Source organism: Danio aesculapii, chromosome 19 (assembly GCF_903798145.1).
Source record: "Danio aesculapii chromosome 19, fDanAes4.1, whole genome shotgun sequence".
In the NCBI taxonomy this organism is placed as follows: domain Eukaryota; kingdom Metazoa; phylum Chordata; class Actinopteri; order Cypriniformes; family Danionidae; genus Danio; species Danio aesculapii.
In genome coordinates, this window is record NC_079453.1 from 8,690,070 (window position 1) to 8,711,350 (window position 21,281).

Consider the following 21,281-nt stretch of genomic DNA (forward strand, 5'->3'; position numbering starts at 1 on the left):
TGTGCTGCCTACCTGAGAGTGGAAGAAAACAGGCAAGAAAAATCTCTATTATTTTTCCAAACACCTGACCAAGGCCTGCACTTTGAAAAAAAAACGAATTAAATTAATAAGCTGAATTATTAATTGCTAACTAAATTAATAATTGGTTGATTATTAATTAGATTATAATTTTTTTATATGAAGTAGGCCTTTATAGCATGTTATAAAAAGCACAATCAACAGATTAACCTTATAAAAATTTATTTAAAATACATTTCAAAATAAATAAAAATACAAAATCCCAAGGGCGACACCCCAGCTAGAAATTTTTAGTTCTCTACATGTTTGAGAATATTACTGAGCAATGTTGTATTACTGTTTTCAGGGGGTAGTTTTGCTTTAGTTCCAAGAACATTCTCTTAAAAGATAGGAAAACATTTTCTAGAAACATTCTAACCATATTCGCTGGTAACAATTTTAGAACATTACATTCTAACATTCTTATATGTTAGATAAGAATCGCCTCTGTTGCCACTGGCTTGCATGGTTCGGGATCTGTATAGCTGCGCATCGTTGGATTTGCTCTTCAGTGTTTGGACTCTCAGTAGTGATTATTAAACCACACTGAACTGAGCTAAACTGAACTGAACTCAAACATTAAAACTGAAATACATTGTTCCAATTTACTATGACCTTTTATGTGAAGCTGCTTTGACACAATCTACATTGTATAAGCGCTATACAAATAAAGGTGAATTGAAAAATTTAATTGAATTATAACATTATTAGTGGGTAGTTTCATTTAAGTTCCCAGAATGTTCTCTTTAATGGTAGGAAAACAAAATCTCTAACTACATTCTAAATACGTTTCGAAGTAACATTGCTACAACATTATACTTTAACATTATTATTACGCTTCATCGTATCGTTTTATTTCACCTCCCAGAACATTCTCTTAAAAGACAGGTAAATGTTCTCTAAAACATTCTAATCCCGTTTAATGGCACCATTGTTAAAATATTATACTCTAATATTTTCAGCAGGTATTTTGTTCTAGTTCCCAGAAAGCCTATAAAGTCAGGACAATATTCTCTAAATATTCTACATGTTTGTTAATAACATTGTTTGTTTTATTTTTGTTTTCAAAATGTACAGTAGCGATATGACAGACACAAAACACTCTCTATAACGATTTAAAATATAAAATTTTACTGTAACAGTGTGAAAAAGAAAGTTTAAAGCACTGCATTTTCTACATTCTTGTGCTCATTGTATAACGTGTAACAAATAAAACAAAAAAAGAAGTTTTTAAAATCTGGTATATATAAAACAAGAATAATTTGCTGACACATAATACTAATTTTACTAATTGTATGAAATACTAAATAATTGTCACTTTAAATCTGTATGCTTTGCCACTATTGTTTAAACCACTAGGTTTTACTTATTTGTCTGCAATAAGTTTTTGAACATATTTAATAAGTACAGATTAAAATTAGTATGTTAATTGTCTTTATGTCTCATTATTGAAAATAAATCATGTTCTTATAACATTTCTCTAATGTGACTGAGAATGTTGTTACTTTGGTTTTTATAAAACATTGTGAAAACGTTTTCTAAGAGAACATTGTTTGATCTGGTGCCATTTCAATAATCTTAAAGTGCTTTTAAAATGCTGCAGATGAAATGTGCTAGCTTTGTTTACATGTCTTATTGCTAGAACATTCTTTAAAGAACATTCCACATCTCACATCTCAATGATGTTCTTAAAACATTTCTTTAATGTGACTGTGAGAATGTTCTTACTTTGGTTTTATGAAACGATTGTGAAATTGTTTTCTAAGAGAACATTGTTTAATCTGGTGCCTTACCAACATTTTCAAAACATTGCCAGAATGTTCTTGTTCATTGTTTTGGATTTTTTTTTTTAATATTCATTGGATATTACATTGAAATGTTTTCTTTAAAACATTAACACAACCTGTAGAGAACGTTAGCCAGGGTTGAGAGAATGTTCCCTTCTAGCTGGGACAGTGGCTGAGTGGTTAGCAGTGGTGGAAAGAGTACTAAAAAACCATACTTAAGTAAAAGTACCATTACTTGCCTAAAAATGTAGTGCGAGTAGAGTAAAAGTATCTGTTGTAAATATTACTCAAAGTATGAGTAAATAGTAGACATTTCAAAAGTACTCAAGAGGAGTGAGTAATACACTGTAAAAAGTTTAGATGTAAATTGTGAATGTGTATGTGTAAACGTAACATTCTGTAGTGCATTTAGTTATTGCCCAGCAGGCACACAACATCATAAGACGTTATTATTAGGTTAGATTTAGGTTGTGACATCAGGTGACTAAAATTCAAGGTCTAGCCAGCGTCTAAGGACAACGTTATTTTGATCTCCAATAACGACATCAAATGACGTTGATATTTGGTTGATTTTAGGTTGTATTAGAAAGTGACCAAAATCCAACGTCGAGCCAACATCTTAAACCAACGTCATATTGATGTCAAATACTGACATTTATTATTTATCAGGTATGGCAAACCAAAATCCAACATGACATCATAGTAGTAACGTCCACACAATGTCAAGCTGTAACATCATTAGACGTTAATATTTGGTTGATTTTTAGGTTGAACGTTGGACATTGACGTTGAGTTCTGACGTCAATCCAACTTTCATTTCTAACCAAAATGCAACATCCCCACGATGTTGAGGTACAATGTCAATCTGGCGTCATGCTGACTTCTTGTGTCTGCTGGATGTTTAAGGCTATTTCAGTCATCATACAGTAAACACCCGTCATCTTCTCATCAGTGATGTGCATCTAATCAGTCTCTGGGTCAATGCGTGAAAAGATTTTGAACATCTTCTTGGACACTTTTAACGCTTGCAAACAGTTTGCTGCAATTATTAATCACCCATGTCTTGAAGTAGTTCATTATGTGGCGATTTACCTTCTATGTGCAATTTGACAAGAAAAGACAAGACAAAGAAATAATAAAGTAGTGACTGCAGGATGAAGGAAAGTAGTGGAGTAAAAGTACAAATACTGCACTAAAAAGGAAGTCAAGGGAAAGTGAAAGTAAATTTTTTAAAACCACTTAGTAAATTACAGTTCCTGAGAAAAACTGCTCAATTACAGTAGTTATTTGATATTTGTTAGATATTTGTCATTTTTTACTTTACACCACGAGTGGTCAGCACTGTCGCCTCACAGCAAGAAGGTTGAGTCCCAGCTGGGTCAGTTGACATTTCCAGAGATGACATGCTCCAGTTTCCCACACAGTCCAAAGACATTTACTATAGGTGAATTGAATAAACTAAATTGGCTGTAGTGTATGTGTGTGAATAAGTGTATGGGTGTTTCCCAGTACTGGGTTGCATCTGGAAGGGCATCCTCTGTGTAAAACATATGTTGGCGGTTCATTCCGCTGTGGCAACCCCTGATGAATAAAGGGACCAAACCGAAGCAAAATGAATGAATGAATGTTTTGAAGGCATGTTTTAGAGTGCAAAGTCTAATGTTAACTACATAGAAATGTTTTAATAGCAAGTGCATGCATGGTTTAATTATAAGCACAACAGGAGAAACAATGGTAGAAATGCATTTTTGGAACAGGTATTGGATCATTGTTGGCATTTTGAAAAGGAAATGTTGGCAATTATACTGAACAAAATGTACTATGATGGATCTGTTTGGAGATCAAATGTGTATTTTCCAACATCATCTCAATCTCAAGCAACATGGCAAACTGTTGATGATCAGCATTCTTAAGTCGTCAAGGGACATTCCTGAGCTGACCTCAGTCACATGCAATGTTTAGTGACTCTGTGAAGAACTGTTGCTGTAATCAAAGACCCAGAAAAAATGAAAGCAAAAGTAAAATGTTATATAGTGTAAGTTTATTTTATTTTAAAATACTTTAAAAATGTACAATAAAGCATATATTCCATTATATGCTTTTTCCCCTTTACCAAATAATTTTCACATTTTCATATCTTGACCAATTTTAGTCTACTTTTCTTCTCTTCTGTTTAGATTAAAACTGGACTGACACAATTTCAGTTTACCAGAACTTCTATGTTAAGCTACTTTGACACAGTCTACATTGTAAAAGTATATATATATATATATATATATATATATATATATATATATATATATATATATATATATATATATATATATAGATAGATAGATAGATAGATAGATAGATAGATAGATAGATAGATAGATAGATAGATAGATAGATAGATAGATAGATAGATAGATAGATAGATAGATAGATAAAGATGAATTGAATTTATTGAATAGATTAGTTTAATTGAATGCAAATATCCTCTTAATATGTTTGACCATTAGTGCGTAAACTTTTTCTTCTGTCTTTATCAAAAATCAAATTTGACATTTGCATATGTTCTTGTATTGTATTGTAGGTTATTTTATTTGATGCTATTCTCCCATATAAAAATACTGTAGTATTTTGGAGTAAATTTACAATAGAACATAAACAATTACTGTGTTTTTTTTTTTTACCTGATAAGTTTTAACATTTTAGTGTGCCCAGTAAGGAAATTATATTCTAATTATACCATAGTAAATACTATCAGTTCACTATATGTTAACACTATGCTGCAGTGAGACTAAGTAAAATTCACATTTTATTCTAGCCTAGTAAATCCTTCAGTATATTTATATATATATATATATATATATATATATATATATATATATATATATATATATATATATATATATATATATATATATATATATATAAACAACTTATAAACAATAAATATATATATATATATATATATATATATATATATATATATATATATATATATATATATACAACTTGTTTGTTTTATTAGTTTTCTCAATCATATAAAAGACCATTAAATAACTATCTTTAATCAATATTTAAATACAGTGAATAAAAAGTGAACGATTTTATAACAATTTAATTTCTGTATAGGCCACTGATTATTGAATAGGTTTGAGTTTTGTTTTTGTTTTTTTGGGTGGGGATATCCTGTATTTTTACATCTCAATGACAGGTATGGGCTGTTAATAAGTGGTTGACCAATATTAGCATATATAGAGAATATACAGCAGTGGCCAAAGGTGATGTCCAAGTGGGATCTTGTGCTTTATTTGTTTCTTTTTATGGCACTGCAAGTTGAATTATTCCATTAAAGTAAACCAGCCAAAAACACTGAAATATATGTATTGCACATACAGTTAAAATACTGTAAAAATACATTATTTTTTTATAATTACAGTGTCTATTTCTATAGTATAGTATAGTATAGTATAGTATAGTATAGTATAGTATAGTATAGTATAGTATATTTTGAAGTGAAATCACGTTTAGGATTTTCACTCCAGTCTTTAGTGTCACACTATTCTTCAAATGCTGAAGGATTGACTTTTTGTTCAAAGTTTTGGTCACATTATAAATGTTTTTATGAAAGTATTCATAAGTATTTATTTAAGTATTCATTTCTATCTATATCTCACTGGCCCCAAATATTTGAACAATCTATTAAATACCAAGATGTGAAAATTCTTAGCTTAAGTATCTCAGTATTTTGGAAGTTGACCGTTGGTGACACGGGTGACAGATGACAATGCACTGGTCTGATGGAGGACAGTTTTAGTTAATTTGGCGTTTTTTCGGGTGTGTTGCACAAGTCGAAGAACATCCGTTTTCTGGGTTTAGCGAGATTTATTAATAACACAATTGTTCTTTTGAATTTTGAGTTGAATTTTTAAATGAAAGATGCGAATCGCGATGGTTTTATTTATCGGGATTCATCTCACATGTGCCCGTGAGTAGATAAGTTTAACCTGTGCAAAAGCTTTACATGTTTAAAATTTATATTGCTAGACGTTTACACTACGAGTTGTTGACTCTATTTTTTCCAGCATATAATTTATTTACCTTTTGTCAAACGGTTACACCTGCCAATGTTTTTTTAGACAATTTTGATGTGGTTTCTTCGTATACTAACATACATTTAACTTGATGTATTTATATATTTGTAGGATCAGCTTTTATAACTTTTACAAACTTTTAAAACCTTAAGTACGTTTCGAGTTTGTTACGACGATGGAGCGGTTTTTTTTAATGGAAAGAATTTCTTTTTGAACAAACAGGAATCTTATATTTAATCTGAATATGCGGTTTCTACCTGGAGACTGATGACAATTTATGAAAATATTCTGATAACATTTCTGATAGTGTTTAAAAAATAATTCTGGACAGAAATAAGCATAAATGCCTATTGTTCTTGTAAATTTAGCGGATTTCGCTGAAAAATAAATAATTAATATGAACCAATCAAGCCATTTTGGTTACTGGAGGACTGCTGGTTTATATTCATTCACCGGCCACTTTATTAGGTACACCTTACTAGTACAGGGTTAGATTCAACAAGGTACTGGGAATGTTCCTCAGAGATTTTGGTCCATATTGACCTGATAGCATCACGCAGTTGCTGCAGATTTGTCGGCTGCACATCCATGATTCGAATCTCCCATTCCACCTCATCCCAAAGGTGCTCTATTGGAATGAGATCTGGTGACTGTGCAGGCCGTTTGAGTGCAGTGAACTCATTGCAGTGGCGGTTCTAGATTAAATGGCACACCCCCACCCCCCGGGACTCCGCCAAACCGGCAACCTTCTTGCTGTGAGGTGAATGTGCTACCCACTGTGCCATCGTGCTGCTGACTTTGGGTAAAATATGGACAAAACCAGAATTGGGATTATTACAAATATTTATATTTATTATAAATAAAATTATTATTATACAAATATAATTCTAAATAAATACCAGAAAACAGTCCTAAATGTAACTGAAAAACAATGTAAAGACACAACTGGAGTGATATGTTAAGATCACAAGAAATTAAGCATGAATATTAATTATGACAATATATATATTTTAAAGAATTATCATTATCATAGAATTACCCAACTCAAGGCCGAGAATTAATGTTATTAAGTCTTACCTCCCGGACTCTATCCCTCCTTTCTGCTTCATACTAGTCAAAATAAGATCATCATCATATTATAAGCTTCAGTTTTGGCAACTTGCAATACTCACTGCGTGTCGACACCTTCACAGTGCATGAGCAGTGCAAATTTTATCGGTGTGCATGCGTGTGAGGCGCGCAGGAATGGCTTTCTGCGCGCAACCATTAGTTTGCTTTAACCAGCGTATTTCAGTTGCACATAGAGAATAACAAACTTGTGCATGCAAAAAACGGCAAATGTGAATGGCCCCTAATGTGTTTATTATGAGATTACCACTCTAAATTAATACATTTGCATAAAGTAAATTGTATTTCTCAAAGCTTACTGGGGCATGTTTTTTTTTTTTTTGCACCGTCTCCCCGTGCTGCCCCCAGCAAGATGTCACCCTGGGCGATTGCCCATATTGCCCATGCCTAAATCCGCCACTGACTCATTGTCATGTTCAAGGAACCAGTCTGAGATTCACACTTTATGACATGGCACGTTATCCTGCTGGAAGATCTGCCATCAGAAGACGGGTACACTGTGGTCATAAAGGGATGGACATGGTCAGCAACAATACTCAGGAAAGCTGTGGCTTGGACATGATGCTCAATTGGTACTAATGGGCCCAAAGTGTGCCAAGAAAATATTGCCCACACTATTACACCACCACCAACCCGAACCATTGAAATAAAGGCAGGATGGATCCATGCTTACGTTGTTGACACCAAATTCTGACCCGACCATCCGAATCTGATCCTACCCACCCGACCAGGCAACATTTTTCCAATCTTCTATTGTCCAATTTTGGTGAGCCTGTGCCAATTGTAGCCTCAGTTTCCTGTTCTTAGCTGACAGGAGTGGCACCCGGTGTGGTCTTCTGCTGCTGTAGCCCATCTGCCTCAATGTTTGACGTGCTGTGCATTCAGAGATTCTCTTCTGCATACCTCGGTTGTACCTTGGTTTAGGTATTGAATAGGGATGTAGAATAAGATCATACATTACAATAAACTGCCAATATATTCATAATAAGCAGGTAATAAGCCTGTAGGTAATAGTGGGAAGTGGTACTTAAACTATAGTGTTGCCAAAATAAATATTTTATTAATCAAAATATAAATTTTTCTTTAGCTTAGTCCCTTATTTACCAGGGGTCGCCACAGATGAATGAACCACCAATTGGTCCAGCATATGTTTATCATTTTTTATAACCATCACTCGTTCCAAAGCTGTTTGATTTTCTTTCTTCTGTTGAACACAAATAATATATTCTGATGAAAGCTGAAAACCTGTAACCATTGACATCCATAATGTTTTATTTCAAACTGTAGAAGTCAATGGTTACAGGTTTTCAGCTTTCTTTAAAATATCTTGATTTGTGTTCAACTCAAAAAGTTTGGAAGCAATTGAGGTTGAGTAAATAATGAGTAAATGTGTTCATTTTTGCGTGAACTGTCCCTTAACTAACTAATCCTATAGGCCTAGCGTAGTTTTATCAGAAGAACAGAGAGTTGTGCAGTAACTCAGGACAACGCTAAGACTTCTGCACAATATCATTACATTATTTGCTTATTTACTGTCAATGTTTGATGTGTTTGTCCACAGGAAAACATTCTCTGCAGTACTTCTACACTGCTGTGTCTGGAGACGTTGACTTCCCAAAGTTCACTATAGTTAGTCTGATGGATGGTCAACAGTTTTTCTATTATGACAGCAAAATAAAGGCAGCTGTTCCTAAGACAGAGTGGATCAGACAGAACGAGGGAGCAGATTACTGGAATGGTGAAACTGAAAAACACACCACTGAGCAAACTGTGTTCAATAACAACATTCAAGCTTTAAAGGGCAGGTTCAACCACTCAACAGGTATGTTAATAAAGCATAGATAAACACAGAGGACTACACATACACTCACAAAAAATTATAATATATTTTTATTGTTATATTTGAGGTGACGCGGTGGCTGTCGCCTCACAGCAAAAAGGTCGCTGGTTCGAGTCTCGGCTGGGTCATTTTTTTGCATTGAGTTTGCATGTTCTCCTCGTGTTTGCGTGGGTTTCCTCCGGGTGCTCCGGTTTCCCCCACAGTCCAAAGACATGCAGTACAGGTGAATTGGGTTGGCTAAATTGTCCGTAGTGTATGAGTGTGAATATGTGTGTGGATGTTTCCCAGAGATGGGCTGGAAGGGCATCCGCCAGGCCCGGATTAAGAATTCAGAGGCCCCTGGGCACAATGTCTTGTAGGCCCCTACCTGGCCACTATAGTTAATTAAAAAATAAGATTAATATAATATTTTTTAAATAAAATGAATCTGTAATGTATTCCCCGCATTTTTTAAATAAATGATATACAGTACATATATTTCTAGTCTACAAAGCTTATTTTAAAGCATTTAAAGCACACTTTGAAATAAAAATACTAATACAACTAGTGAAAATAATTTTATTTGAATTTTAAGTTTTAAGTGTTTAAGTTCACTGAAACAGTACAAAAATTATAGCAATATTTTAATGTATAACTTCTATAAAGTAAACTTATAATGAATATGATTTGGATAACACCTCTCCAATCCAGTTCTATGAATCTGAGTCCTCAATAATACACACACTTAATAATGATTCCCACTTGTCTTCCTCATGATGAAGAGTAGGCAAAATCTGATATGTAGTGGGGAGTAAAAAGAAGAATGAGTTCATCAGACGCTGGATTCGAACTGGGTTCATGATCGATCGCGTCAAAACATGTTGCCATGCCCTTTACAAGCTACACCACTTACACTGCTCACTGTTGCTCCCTTTAGTTATTTTGTCTCTGTCAATCAAACGGTGATGGGCATGAATCACTCAGCTAGGTTATTCCAACGAGGTGCGCTACTTGCACTTAGCCTAAATAGACACTCCAAAATCAGCATTTTTCCCCCCTCATTCCCCCCCTGGGCCTGTGCCCGTAGTGCCCGTTGGTTAATCCGGCCCGGGCATCCGCTGTGTAAAAACATGCTGGATAAGTTGGCGGTTCATTCCGCTGTGGCGACCCCAGATTAATAAAGGGACTTGGCCGAAAAGAAAATGAATGAATGAATGAATGAATGAATGAATGAATGTTATATTTGAGTGCATCTCACACGCATCATACTCATGTGAATGTAAACAGGTAAAGACTGGTTTTAAGTATTATGGATATTAATCTATAGGGCTACTTGTTTCACTGATGAAATATTGGTTAGCTTAAATTGTATGTATAAACAAGGCACAAGAGTAGTGTAAATTTAAAATAATAATAATAATAAAGAATACAATGTACAAAAAGATAATAAATTAAAAAACATTGCCATAGTTATTCAGAATCAAATCCTGCCTGTTTTTTAGGCAGAGACACATTGCTACTTACTTATTCATTCATTAATTCATTTTATTTTTGGCGTAGTCCCTTCATTAATCCGGGGTCACCACAGTGGAATGAGCCGCCCACTTTTCCAGCAATCCAGTACCGGGAAACATCACACTCATTCACACATACACTACAGACAATTTAGCCTACATAATTCACGTACACCGCATGTCTTTGGACTGTGGGGGAAACCGGAGCACCCGGAGGAAACCTATGTGAACATAGGAAGAACATGCAAACTCCACACAGAAACGGCAACTGACCCAGCTGAGGATCGAACCAGCTACCTTTTTGCTGTGAGGCGACCCACTGTGCCACCACATCACCCTGCTACTTATTTAATTGATACTATTACAATACCTATTTTCACTTTTAATACTAATCTAATTCTCTTTTGAAAAGTGACGTAAGAAGTAACTATTACTGTTATCTAAATTATATAATACTATATATAAACTAATACTACTTAGGTTACAAGTACAGTGGCCGAGAGAGCTTAACGTGCTGCAATTTAAGAAAACACATGCAATTATAAAAAACGCCAGCAAATTAAGAAAAGATCAGTTTGACAGTATGCGTGCTGCATTTTCTCACAACACAAATAGCACGAAACACAACGGAAATGTTTCAAGGGAACCCAAAAATATGACGGACACGCTTGGGATTTGCTTATTGTGCTGTGACTATCGCTCAGTGAAGTTGTAGGTGATCTTTGAAAGGTTTTTAGTTTGTTTATCTTAACATCCTGATTACATGATTCCCTTGTCTTTTGGATATTATTAGCCTAAATAGTCATAACCTAAATAGCCAGGTCCGTCATGTTTTAGGGTCCCCTTGAAACATTTCCATTGTGTTTCATGCTATTTGCATGTGTTGTGAGAAAATGCAGCACGTTTTTTTAAAATGTGTTTGCGTTGTGAGGATTTGCAACAGACGTGCTGTCAAAATGATGAAGACCTTTTCTTAATTTAATGAGGGTTTTGTAACTGCATGTATTTTCCTAAATTGCAGCACTTTAAGCTTTCTCAGCCACTGTACACAAGCCATGTAATGATACTTGAAGACAAGGTTAACTGAGGTTGTAGCACGTAATTATTGAATAGTCTCAACCAAGAATTAAAGACTCACTGATACAAAAGTAACATCTGTTGTTTACCAGAGACTTTGTACTGTCATGTCAATGCTTTTAAACCAGGTACAAGGTACAAGGTACAGTACAAATACATTGAGGTAAAGTAAGTTTTATATTCACACATTCGTTCATTTTCGAACAGTAAAAATTTGTGACCCGGTCTCTATATTGTTTACCACACGGCTTTGAATATTGGGTCTGAAATTGCATGTAAGAATGACTTCAAAACAACATTAGCACTATTAACTGACTGTAAACAATGTTGTATTTTGATATTTATTGACTAATGTGAATTACCCATTTAGAATTTACAAATAATACTTTTCTGAAATGAAATTATTAAGCAGAACATCTGAATACGCAAAATATAAAACCAACTTTACCCCAATTACAGATACCAGTTCAACTTCTCTAAACATTACAGGCCAGACATGTTTGTTTTTGAATCAGTCAGTTTTCTAATAACGAATTGCTTATATCAACAGTTGCTGAATTGCTGATTACTTTCCCACCCATTGAAAGAAATTATAAAATAGTAAGAGAGGAATGCTATTGTGCTGTTTTGAATGAAAGCAAAGCACTTGGTTCATTAATCAGTGATTTGTTTCTTAGAATCAGTTGAATAAATTAGTATGTCAATGAGAGAGGGCAATTCCAGCATACCCATGACATTTGCAGTAAAAACTTAAAATAAAAATTAACAGAGAATGTATACGTTAACGTTATATTGAAACTTCTGTTTAAATTTTTCAAAACAGCTATCCACAGTTAAGGGATCAGAAAAATGTTAATCTGTAAACATATTTTATATTTTGGTATACAACATATTTTGTCATAGATTGTATAATTAAATGATGCAATGATTGCATAAATGTATAATAATAATAACAATAGTATTATTATTATTATTATTATTATTATTATTATTATTATTATTATTATATTAATTATTATTATTATTATTAATAATAATAACAATATTAATAGATTGTATAAATAAATGATGCAATGATTGCATAAATGTATAATAATAAAAACAATATTATTACTATTATTATTACTATTATTATTACTATTATTATTACTATTATTATTATTATTATATTAATTATTATTATTATTATTATTATTAATAATAATAATAATAGATTGTATAATTAAATGATGCAATGGTTGCATAAATGTATAATAATAATAACAATAGTATTATTATTATTATTATTATTATTATTATTATTATTATTATTATTATTATTATTATTTATATTATTATTATATTAATTATTATTATTATTATTATTATTATTATTATTAATAATAGATTGTATGATTAAATGATGCAATGATTGCATAAATGTATAATAATAATAATAACAATAGTAGTAATATTATTATTATTATTATTATTATTATTATATTAATTATTATTATTATTAATAATAATAATAATAGATTGTATAATTAAATTATGCAATGATTGCATATATGTATCATAATAATAACAACAGTATTATTATTATTATTATTATTATTATTATTATATTAATTATTATTATTAATAATAATTATATTTGTACTACATCATAACAAAAAATAAAAAAATTTAACAATAAAGACAATAATATACAATAGAATTTAAAAACAAATGTTTTTGTAATCACTTATAATCAGACGAAATAAACAAACAGACTTATAAATATTTTTTTTTTCTTTTTTAAATATTTCCAAAATGATGTTTAACAGAGTAAGGAAATTTTCACAGTATGTCTGATAATATTTTTTCTTCTGGAGAAAGTCTTATTTGTTTTATTTCAGCTAGAATAAAAGCCGTTTTTAATTTTTTAAACCCCATTTTAAGGTCAAAATTATTAGCCCCTTTAAGCTATATATTTTTTTGATAGTCTACAGAACAAACCGTCATTATAAAATAACTTGCCTAATTACCCTAACCTGCCTAGTTAACCTAATTAACCTGGTTAACCCATTTAAATGTCACTTTCAGCTGTATAGAAGTGAATTTACTGTCATCATGGCAAAGATAAAATAAATCAGTTATTAAAAGCTATTTATTAAAACTATTATGCTTAGAAATTGAAATTGGGGAAAAAAAACAGGGGGTCTAAAAATTCTGATTTCAACCGTATACAAACGCTTCTAAACATATGGAAACCTTTTACTATGTAATGAAGGAGGCTCGGGTGTTCACACATTCCAGTGGATGTACGGCTGTGAGCTGGAGGATGATGGCACCAGACAAGGACACTGGGAGATTGGTTATGATGGAGAGGACTTCATCAGCTTTGATAAGAGCACCTCTACTTATATTGCTGCTAATCCTCAAGCTACCATTACCAAAAATAAATGGGATTTTCAGAATTTGAATAGAAATAAAAGGAAAATGTATTTGGATATTGAATGCATTAAGTGGCTGATTAATTATGTGGGTTATGCCAAGGACAGTCAAGAGGAAAGAGGTAAGAAAATCTCATTTGTATGAGTGTGGGGCTGTTTAATCTTTTAATTTCTATTAAACGAAATTAAATCTATTAATCTATTAAACTCTTTATCATGCCTATTTCCCTCTCAGTCTCTCCTCGAGTGTCTCTGCTGCAGAAATATTATTCCTCTCCAGTCATGTGTCATGCTACAGGCTTTTACCCCAGTGGAATAAAGATCTCCTGGCAGAAAAATGGACAAGAGCACGATGAGGGTGTTGAGCTCAGTGAACTTCTGCCTAATGCAGATGGCACCTTCCAGAAGACCAGCAGTCTTAATGTTAAACCTGAAGAGTGGAATAACAACAAGTTCAGCTGTGTGGTGGAGCATCAGGGAGAAACCAAGGCAGCAGATGAAAAAATTAACTAATGAAGGTAAGAGAGCGTAAATGACTAAACTATGAACATCCCTTATGTGTTTTCCACCTTTGCAGCTATATTGGATTTTGAATCACCATAAATTCAGTTGACTTTTAGATCGAAGAGATTAAACAGTTGTTGTCTTGTAGATTAAACACAGACCAATAATATGTAAACACAGATTTTAACTGAAAGATTAAGAAATAATGTAATATACAACTATATCCTCTTAATTCCCAAGCTGTTTTTACATGCATTTTTATTTCTCTTTGCTATTTGGGCTTATTGGAACCTAATTAGAATAAAATCTAAGTATCATGTTTTGATATGATGTACTTTTAGAGAAAAATGATGTCCATATATGTGGACTCGTGGTCTGAATTTACATAAAACACTTCTTTCTGACTGTTTTGTAATGCATATTTAACATAGAATTTTTTTTTAACTTGCTTTGACCATCAGATAGTAAAAACTTTTTTTTTTCGCCCATTTTGGACAGTTAAAAGTGTTTGGGACATTTCATATGCTGCAAAACAGTTGCAGGATGACACTGTACGTCTGTAACAAAATATAAAACATTCAAAGTATTTTAAATAACCACTTAAGAGCTAAAAATGTGCTGTGTACGTATGTGGACACTCAAGCCCTATTGACCTTATTCTTCAATGCGGAAGTGCGCTTGTTTTTGCGATTGTTTTTGAACTTCCGACTCAGCTGCCAATGGGAGAAATGACTAGGAATAATAAACGGCACAAAACGGTCAAACTACTTACTCTACACGCAAGTGTTTTCATGACTATACAGACAATGTAGAATAATATAATAAGAAAATATCAGTTTGCAATCATCACGTTTTTAACGTCTAAAAATGAATGAAGGTGAATGAGACCGGAAGTCTCGAGCCAAAAAGATTCCAATGGCTGCGCCCACTTGTACAAAAATATGTTAATGACAGGATTCGTTTTTTGTGGTTTAATAATAATAATGATAATAATAATAATAATAATGGCGGCGCAGTAGGTAGTGCTGTTGCCTCACAGCAGGAAGGTCACTGGTTCAAGCCTCAGCTGGGTTAGTTGGCTTTTCTGTGTGGAGTTTGCATGTTCTCCCTGCATTCGCGTGGTTTCCTTCGGGTGCTCCGGTTTCCCCCACAGTCCAAAGACATGCGATACAGGTGAATTGGGTAGGCTAAATTGTCCATAGTGTATGTGTGTGTGAATAAGTGTGTATGTGTTTCCCAGTGATGGGTTGCAGCTGGAAGGGCATCCGCTGCATAAAACAAATGCTGGATAAGTTGGCGGTTCATTCCGCTGTGGCGACCCCAGATTAATAAAGGAACTAAGCAGAAAAGAAAATGAATGAATGAATAATAATATATCCTTACATTGAAATAGTGCTTTTCTAGACACTCAAAGCGCTTTTACACATTTTTGGGGAATCTCCTCAACCACAACCAATGTGCAGTATCCACCTGGATGATGTGATGGCAGCCAAATTGCACCAGACCGCACACCACACACCAGCTGATTGGTGGAGAGTAGACAGAGTGATAAAACCAATTATGATATGGGGATGGTAAGGAGGCCATGATAGACAGAGGTCAGTGGGCAAATTTGGCCAGGATGCCGGGGTTAAACCCCTACTCTTTTTTTGAAGGACATCCTGGGATTTTTTAACGACCACAGAGAGTTGGGACTTCGGTTTAACATCTCATCCAATAAAAAAAAGACAGCACTCACTGAGCAGTATAGAGTCCCCATCACTATACTGGGGCATTAAGACCCACACAGACCACAGGTTGGGCAACCCCTGCTGGTCTCACTAACATCACTTTCAGCAGCAACCTAGCTTTCCCAAGTGGTCTCCCATCCAGGTACCAACCGGGTGCAGCCCTGCTTAGCTTCAGTGGGCGTCCATGTGAGAGTTGCAGAGAGCTAGCTGTTTACATGGAGTTTTAGTTTATTTATGGTTGTGAATTGCATTATGGGATGTTAATCTCTGCTCTGGTGACTTTTGATTAACAAAGTGACTTTTATTAGCATTTTGAGACGAGATATTGTTTAAGAAATAATACATCGAGAAATGAGTCTGTATAATAACAGAATAAGTGCTGGCAGTATATCACCTGGGTTTGCACTGTAAATTACAACACAACATATCGCTTCAAACTATTAAAAATGTCAACAGAATTCACTTTCAAACTTTTCAACATCAAAAGGTTTTTGGGTGAAAGATCAAGATCCCATAATGCAATTCAAAAGTGTAAATAAATGGGGGGAAACACAAATCACCAAATACAAAAAACATGCAGTAAAAAATGTATTTTTAAAATGATTTTTTTAAATAGGTAATATAATCAGACATATTATAAACTGAGGACTTCAACTGTGACTTATTCTTCAGATTTGGCTCCCATTGGCATCATTGTTGTAATTGGCGTTGCTCTGATCATCTTGGCTTTCATAGTTGGTGTTGGATGTGGGAGGTATCGGAAGAAAAAAGGTGAGAGTAAATTCACTTGATAAGATGTCCAGTTTCTTAATTTGTTTATTTTAATGTTTTAAATTCAGTTTTTACAAAGTCTTAAATATATCAAATGTAACTATAAAATTTTAAATGGTGTTTGTGAAGGGCTTGGAATAAATTCAGACTGAATTAAATTTGAACGCTGTATTATTTTTAATAACATTTACAGTTGAAGTCAGAATTATTAGAATTATTGTTAGAATTATTTTAAAATATTTCCCATTTGATGTTTAACAGAGCAAGATAATTTTTACAGTATGTCTGATAATATTTTTTCTTCTGGAGAAAGTCTTATTTGTTTTATTTCAGCTAGAATAAAAGCCGCTATTAATTTTTTTTTACCTCATTTTAAGGTCAAAATTATTAGCCCCTTATTTTTTTTTTTGATAGAACAAACCATTGTTATACAATAACTTGCCTAATTGCCTTAACCTGCCCAGTTAACCTAATTAACCTAGTTAACCCATTTAAATGTCACTTAAAGCTGTATAGAAGCATCTTGAAAAATATCTAGTCAAATATTATTTATCTTGGCAAAGATAAAATAAATCAGTTATTAGAAATGAGTTATTAAAACTATTATGTTTAGAAAAAAACTTCTCTCCATTAAACAGAAAAATAAACAGGGGGGCGAATAATTCTGACTTCTACTGTACATTTTTGTGAATTAAAAACTAAATATAAATGATATGCCACTCCTTTTTTCTCAGTGGATTTGTCGTTGACTTTTTTATTATATGAAATTGCTAAACTTCCTCTTTTTTGCTTGTTTTTCAGCCTTTAAACCCATAGGAGGTGAGTTCCTCATAATCACAAATGCTAAAAATAAATAAATCATAATTGACTCAATGGTCTTGATGTGTCAATAGCAGTATCTCCATATAGCACTCACTAAGCAGTATAGCGTCCCCATCACTATACTGGGGCATTAGGATCCACACAGACCACAGGTTGGGCAGCCCCTGGTAGTCTCACTAACACCACTTTCAACAGCACCCTAGCTTTCCCAAGTGGTCTCCAATTCAGGTACCAACCGGGTGCAGCCCTGCTTAGCTTCAGTGGGCGACCATGTGAGAGTTGCAGAGAGCTAGCTGTTTACATGGAGTTTTCAGTTTATTTACGGTTGTGAATTGCATTATGGATGCATAAATCTAAATCCGAATATAATGTTTACATATATGCTTTGTACTGAAACTGTGACGGATAGGTGTAAAACTCGAGTCTCTGGTGTAGAGACTGGTGAGTTGAGCCACTGAGCCAGTTGTGTTGAACGAAACACTCAATGTTGGAATCCAGAAAGCATAGATTTATTAATTTTTTTAAAAAATTCTCAGTATGATTTAGCAAAGCAGGCAAGACAAGTTATTCTCAGATGAGGTATTCCAAAGGTTTTAATAGTATTATAACCATACAAACTCCATGAGCAAGCAACAGGGGAAACCAAAAGAGTCTTACTAGACGTAGATCAGCAGGTGAAGGGAACCCTAGGCAAGTTCGCAGGGTACTGACTCAAAAACCGAGTGAGCAACAGAGGAAAAAGTGACAAGTTAAATACTTTGGAACAAGTCACTGGTGATTAAAATTAAATAAACAAGAACACACGAGGAAGAACCAAGCAAGAAGGGGAACATGGAGACCTCTAGGGAAATGGAGATGAGTGGAGGATGGTGACAGAAACACTGTAGAGCATAAGCATATTACATTGTTTGCTGATACAGAGATGACTGTGTTTTGTTCATGAGGTGTCTGAAGTTTTTATTGTAATGTTGCTTTCAGGATTTGAGTATTAATGTATCAAACAGCTTCGCTCATATTCCACAGGCTTAAAGATGTAAGTTTTAAAGCTATTTATCAGCATAACCATCTTAGTCATGTGAAATGAGTTAAATGTAAATGTGTTTTTCTTGCATTTCAGGAGGCCAAGAAATGATGAAGAATGGATGAGTGCTGCAATGTTGATCTAGTTTACAAAATACACCTAAATACACACACACACACACACACACACACACACACACACACACACACACACACACACACACACACACACACACACACACACACACACACACTTGTTGGGATCATAATGCTTTGGGAAATATCTGTCTTATGATTGTAAGTAAATTATGTCTATAAGGAATTTCTTCAGTTTTTGTTCATTTTATTGTTTTTATTATCATGTAAATCACAATGATCACAAAAAAACCATTTACAAGATAAAAATACTGCAATTTCTGCAATTTGTCTTGTCCATCAGTGACAATAATCAACTAATATGTGAGCGTTATATTGTGTTACTTGACTGTTTTTTGTCTTCTTGTTTGTATATTTTCTTCTTTATTTCTTCATTTTTTTATGATTTACAGTTGTAGTACAGAGGAATAGTTGGTTCAAGTTTTAAATAATTGTACATTTAGTACCAAGTAAACCTTTACATCAATAGTAAAACAGTACAGTAAATTATATTTTCCTTTTATTGAGGTTATACGTTTATACGAAGTTATTTTTATTTATTGAGGTTATACGTCTATTTTTCAATTTTTTTTATTTCAATTTTTTTTCTATTTATTTTTATTTCAATTTTTTTTTCAATTTTTCTATTTTTTTTCTATTTTTCTACTTTTTTCTATTTTTTTTCTATTTATTTTCTTTTTTTTCTATTTTTTTTCTTCTATTTTTTAAAAAATATATTTATTATCTGTTTTTTGTCCCGTCTCTGTTATCCTGTAGCACTATAGAAGCTCTGTCACCAAAACAAATTCCTCGTATGTGTGAACATACCTGGCAATAAAGCTCTTTCTGATTCTGATTTCTGATTCTGATTCTGAAGTCTGAATATTTTGTGTTATCTGACTTTACAAAAATTGTTGAAGGAGTGGATTTTCTGATGGATGTCTGCTCCAGGATGGAGTAACACATATCTTTTTTATATCACATTATACCACACATTTGAATTTGTGTTTAAGAGCCAATTATTTATCGACATTAGTGTCATCCAACTTCAGAGTAAAACTTGAGTGTGTTTCATTGCTTTTTTGTGTATGCCAAGTTATTTGTTTCTTTAGGATCTTTAGGCACATTCAAGAGGTCACTGAGACCTCTCATGTGGAACTGAACGTTTGCTGCTACTATAGATGTTTATTGTACTGCTAGAGAGCAAGACATCTCTTGTAGTAGATAAGTATTTAGTTTGTGTATGTGTGTGTGCTTTTCGTCATTGGTGGAGACTGGAAGACTGAAGCTGAATTTCACCTCTGGTCATCTTGACCACAGAAATATCCTCTTTTTACGTCTGACCTTTGTATGCTTGACGAAGTAATCATTGGAGATATTCTTCGGGATTGTACAAACACTTGGAAATCTTTATCCAAGTTTATCTGTAGTTTAACCCAGAGTTTCCCAACCCTGTTCCTGAAGGCACACCAACAGTACACATTTTCATTCTCTCCCTAATCAAACACACCTGAAACAACTCATCAGAACATTGGAAGAGACTCCAAAACCTGAAGTTAATGGGTCAGATGAGGGAGACATCCAAAACATGAACTGTTGGTGTGCCTCCAGGAACAGGGTTGGGAAACACTGGTTTAACAAATGGGGTTAAAACACAAATATGTATGATGCAATTATTGCAGTTCAAATGTAATACATCAAAAGAGTGTTTTGTTTTTATATGCAACATGGCTGTTAAGAAGACTGATCTTAAAACTGTAGTTATTGCTCATTAAGTAAAGAAAAAAAAAGCTTTTGTGTGAAAATCAAGTTGTTGTTTTTTTTTAGTATATTTAGTGTCTATATCAAAATCAATATTTTTTTTCAGTTAGCTGTGAGTCTAATCAGTCAGGCTCAGGAACCAGTTGTGTGCGTGTGGTGCATGACTGGATACTGTAGTTCTTTTGCTGGCAGATTTGTAGTTCTCCAGCGATCTGCAAGTTTACCAGCGATCTGAAAATCAAGTTGTTGTATTTTTTTAGTATATTTAGTGTCTATATAAAAATCAACATTTTTTGAAGCACAAATTCATTGTTTTTTTGTGTTTCTGTGACAAAATAAATAAGTACTGAATATACACATGTAATATGAAGTGACGCTGAGAAAAAGGTGCGGATCCAAATGCAGGTTTATTGAGAAGGGTCGGGCAAACAACGGTTAACACAGGTGCAAACAGATGTATACAGGCAAATCCAGATTTGCGGTCAAATAAACAGACAGAAGGTCAACAAGGCAGGATGCAAGCAACATAAACTAACAAACAAGGCAAAGGTAACAAAAAAAAAAACACAGCAAAGCAAGGAAACCTCATCATAATGTTCACTTACAGTCACACAAGACTCAGCAACATGTGTATTTATATATATATATATATATATA

General features: G+C 33.4%; 1 protein-coding gene and 1 long non-coding RNA gene across 2 annotated transcripts; both read left to right on the forward strand.

The window, feature by feature from the left end:
* Positions 1-5,706: 5,706 nt before the first annotated feature.
* Positions 5,707-14,394, forward strand: LOC130247042 (class I histocompatibility antigen, F10 alpha chain-like). Its single transcript, XM_056480223.1, has 4 exons — positions 5,707-5,820; positions 8,616-8,876; positions 13,719-14,003; positions 14,117-14,394. Exons 1-4 carry the CDS (start codon positions 5,772-5,774, stop codon positions 14,392-14,394), a joined length of 873 nt encoding a protein of 290 aa, XP_056336198.1. The 5' UTR covers positions 5,707-5,771.
* Positions 14,395-18,694: 4,300 nt separating this feature from the next.
* Positions 18,695-18,982, forward strand: LOC130246399 (uncharacterized). The gene is made up of 2 exons (XR_008839438.1): positions 18,695-18,741; positions 18,826-18,982. It is a non-coding gene; the product is annotated as an uncharacterized LOC130246399 (long non-coding RNA).
* The last annotated feature ends 2,299 nt before the right edge of the window (positions 18,983-21,281 follow it).

Bases quoted from the DNA above. Each gene is read 5' to 3' on its own strand.
- LOC130247042 (XM_056480223.1), top strand. From the start codon at position 5,772: ATGCGAATCGCGATGGTTTTATTTATCGGGATTCATCTCACATGTGCC. The intron at 5,821-8,615 runs GTGAGTAGATAA...GTTTGTCCACAG, and splicing joins GATTCATCTCACATGTGCCC to GAAAACATTCTCTGCAGTAC. The intron at 8,877-13,718 runs GTATGTTAATAA...TATGTAATGAAG, and splicing joins CAGGTTCAACCACTCAACAG to GAGGCTCGGGTGTTCACACA.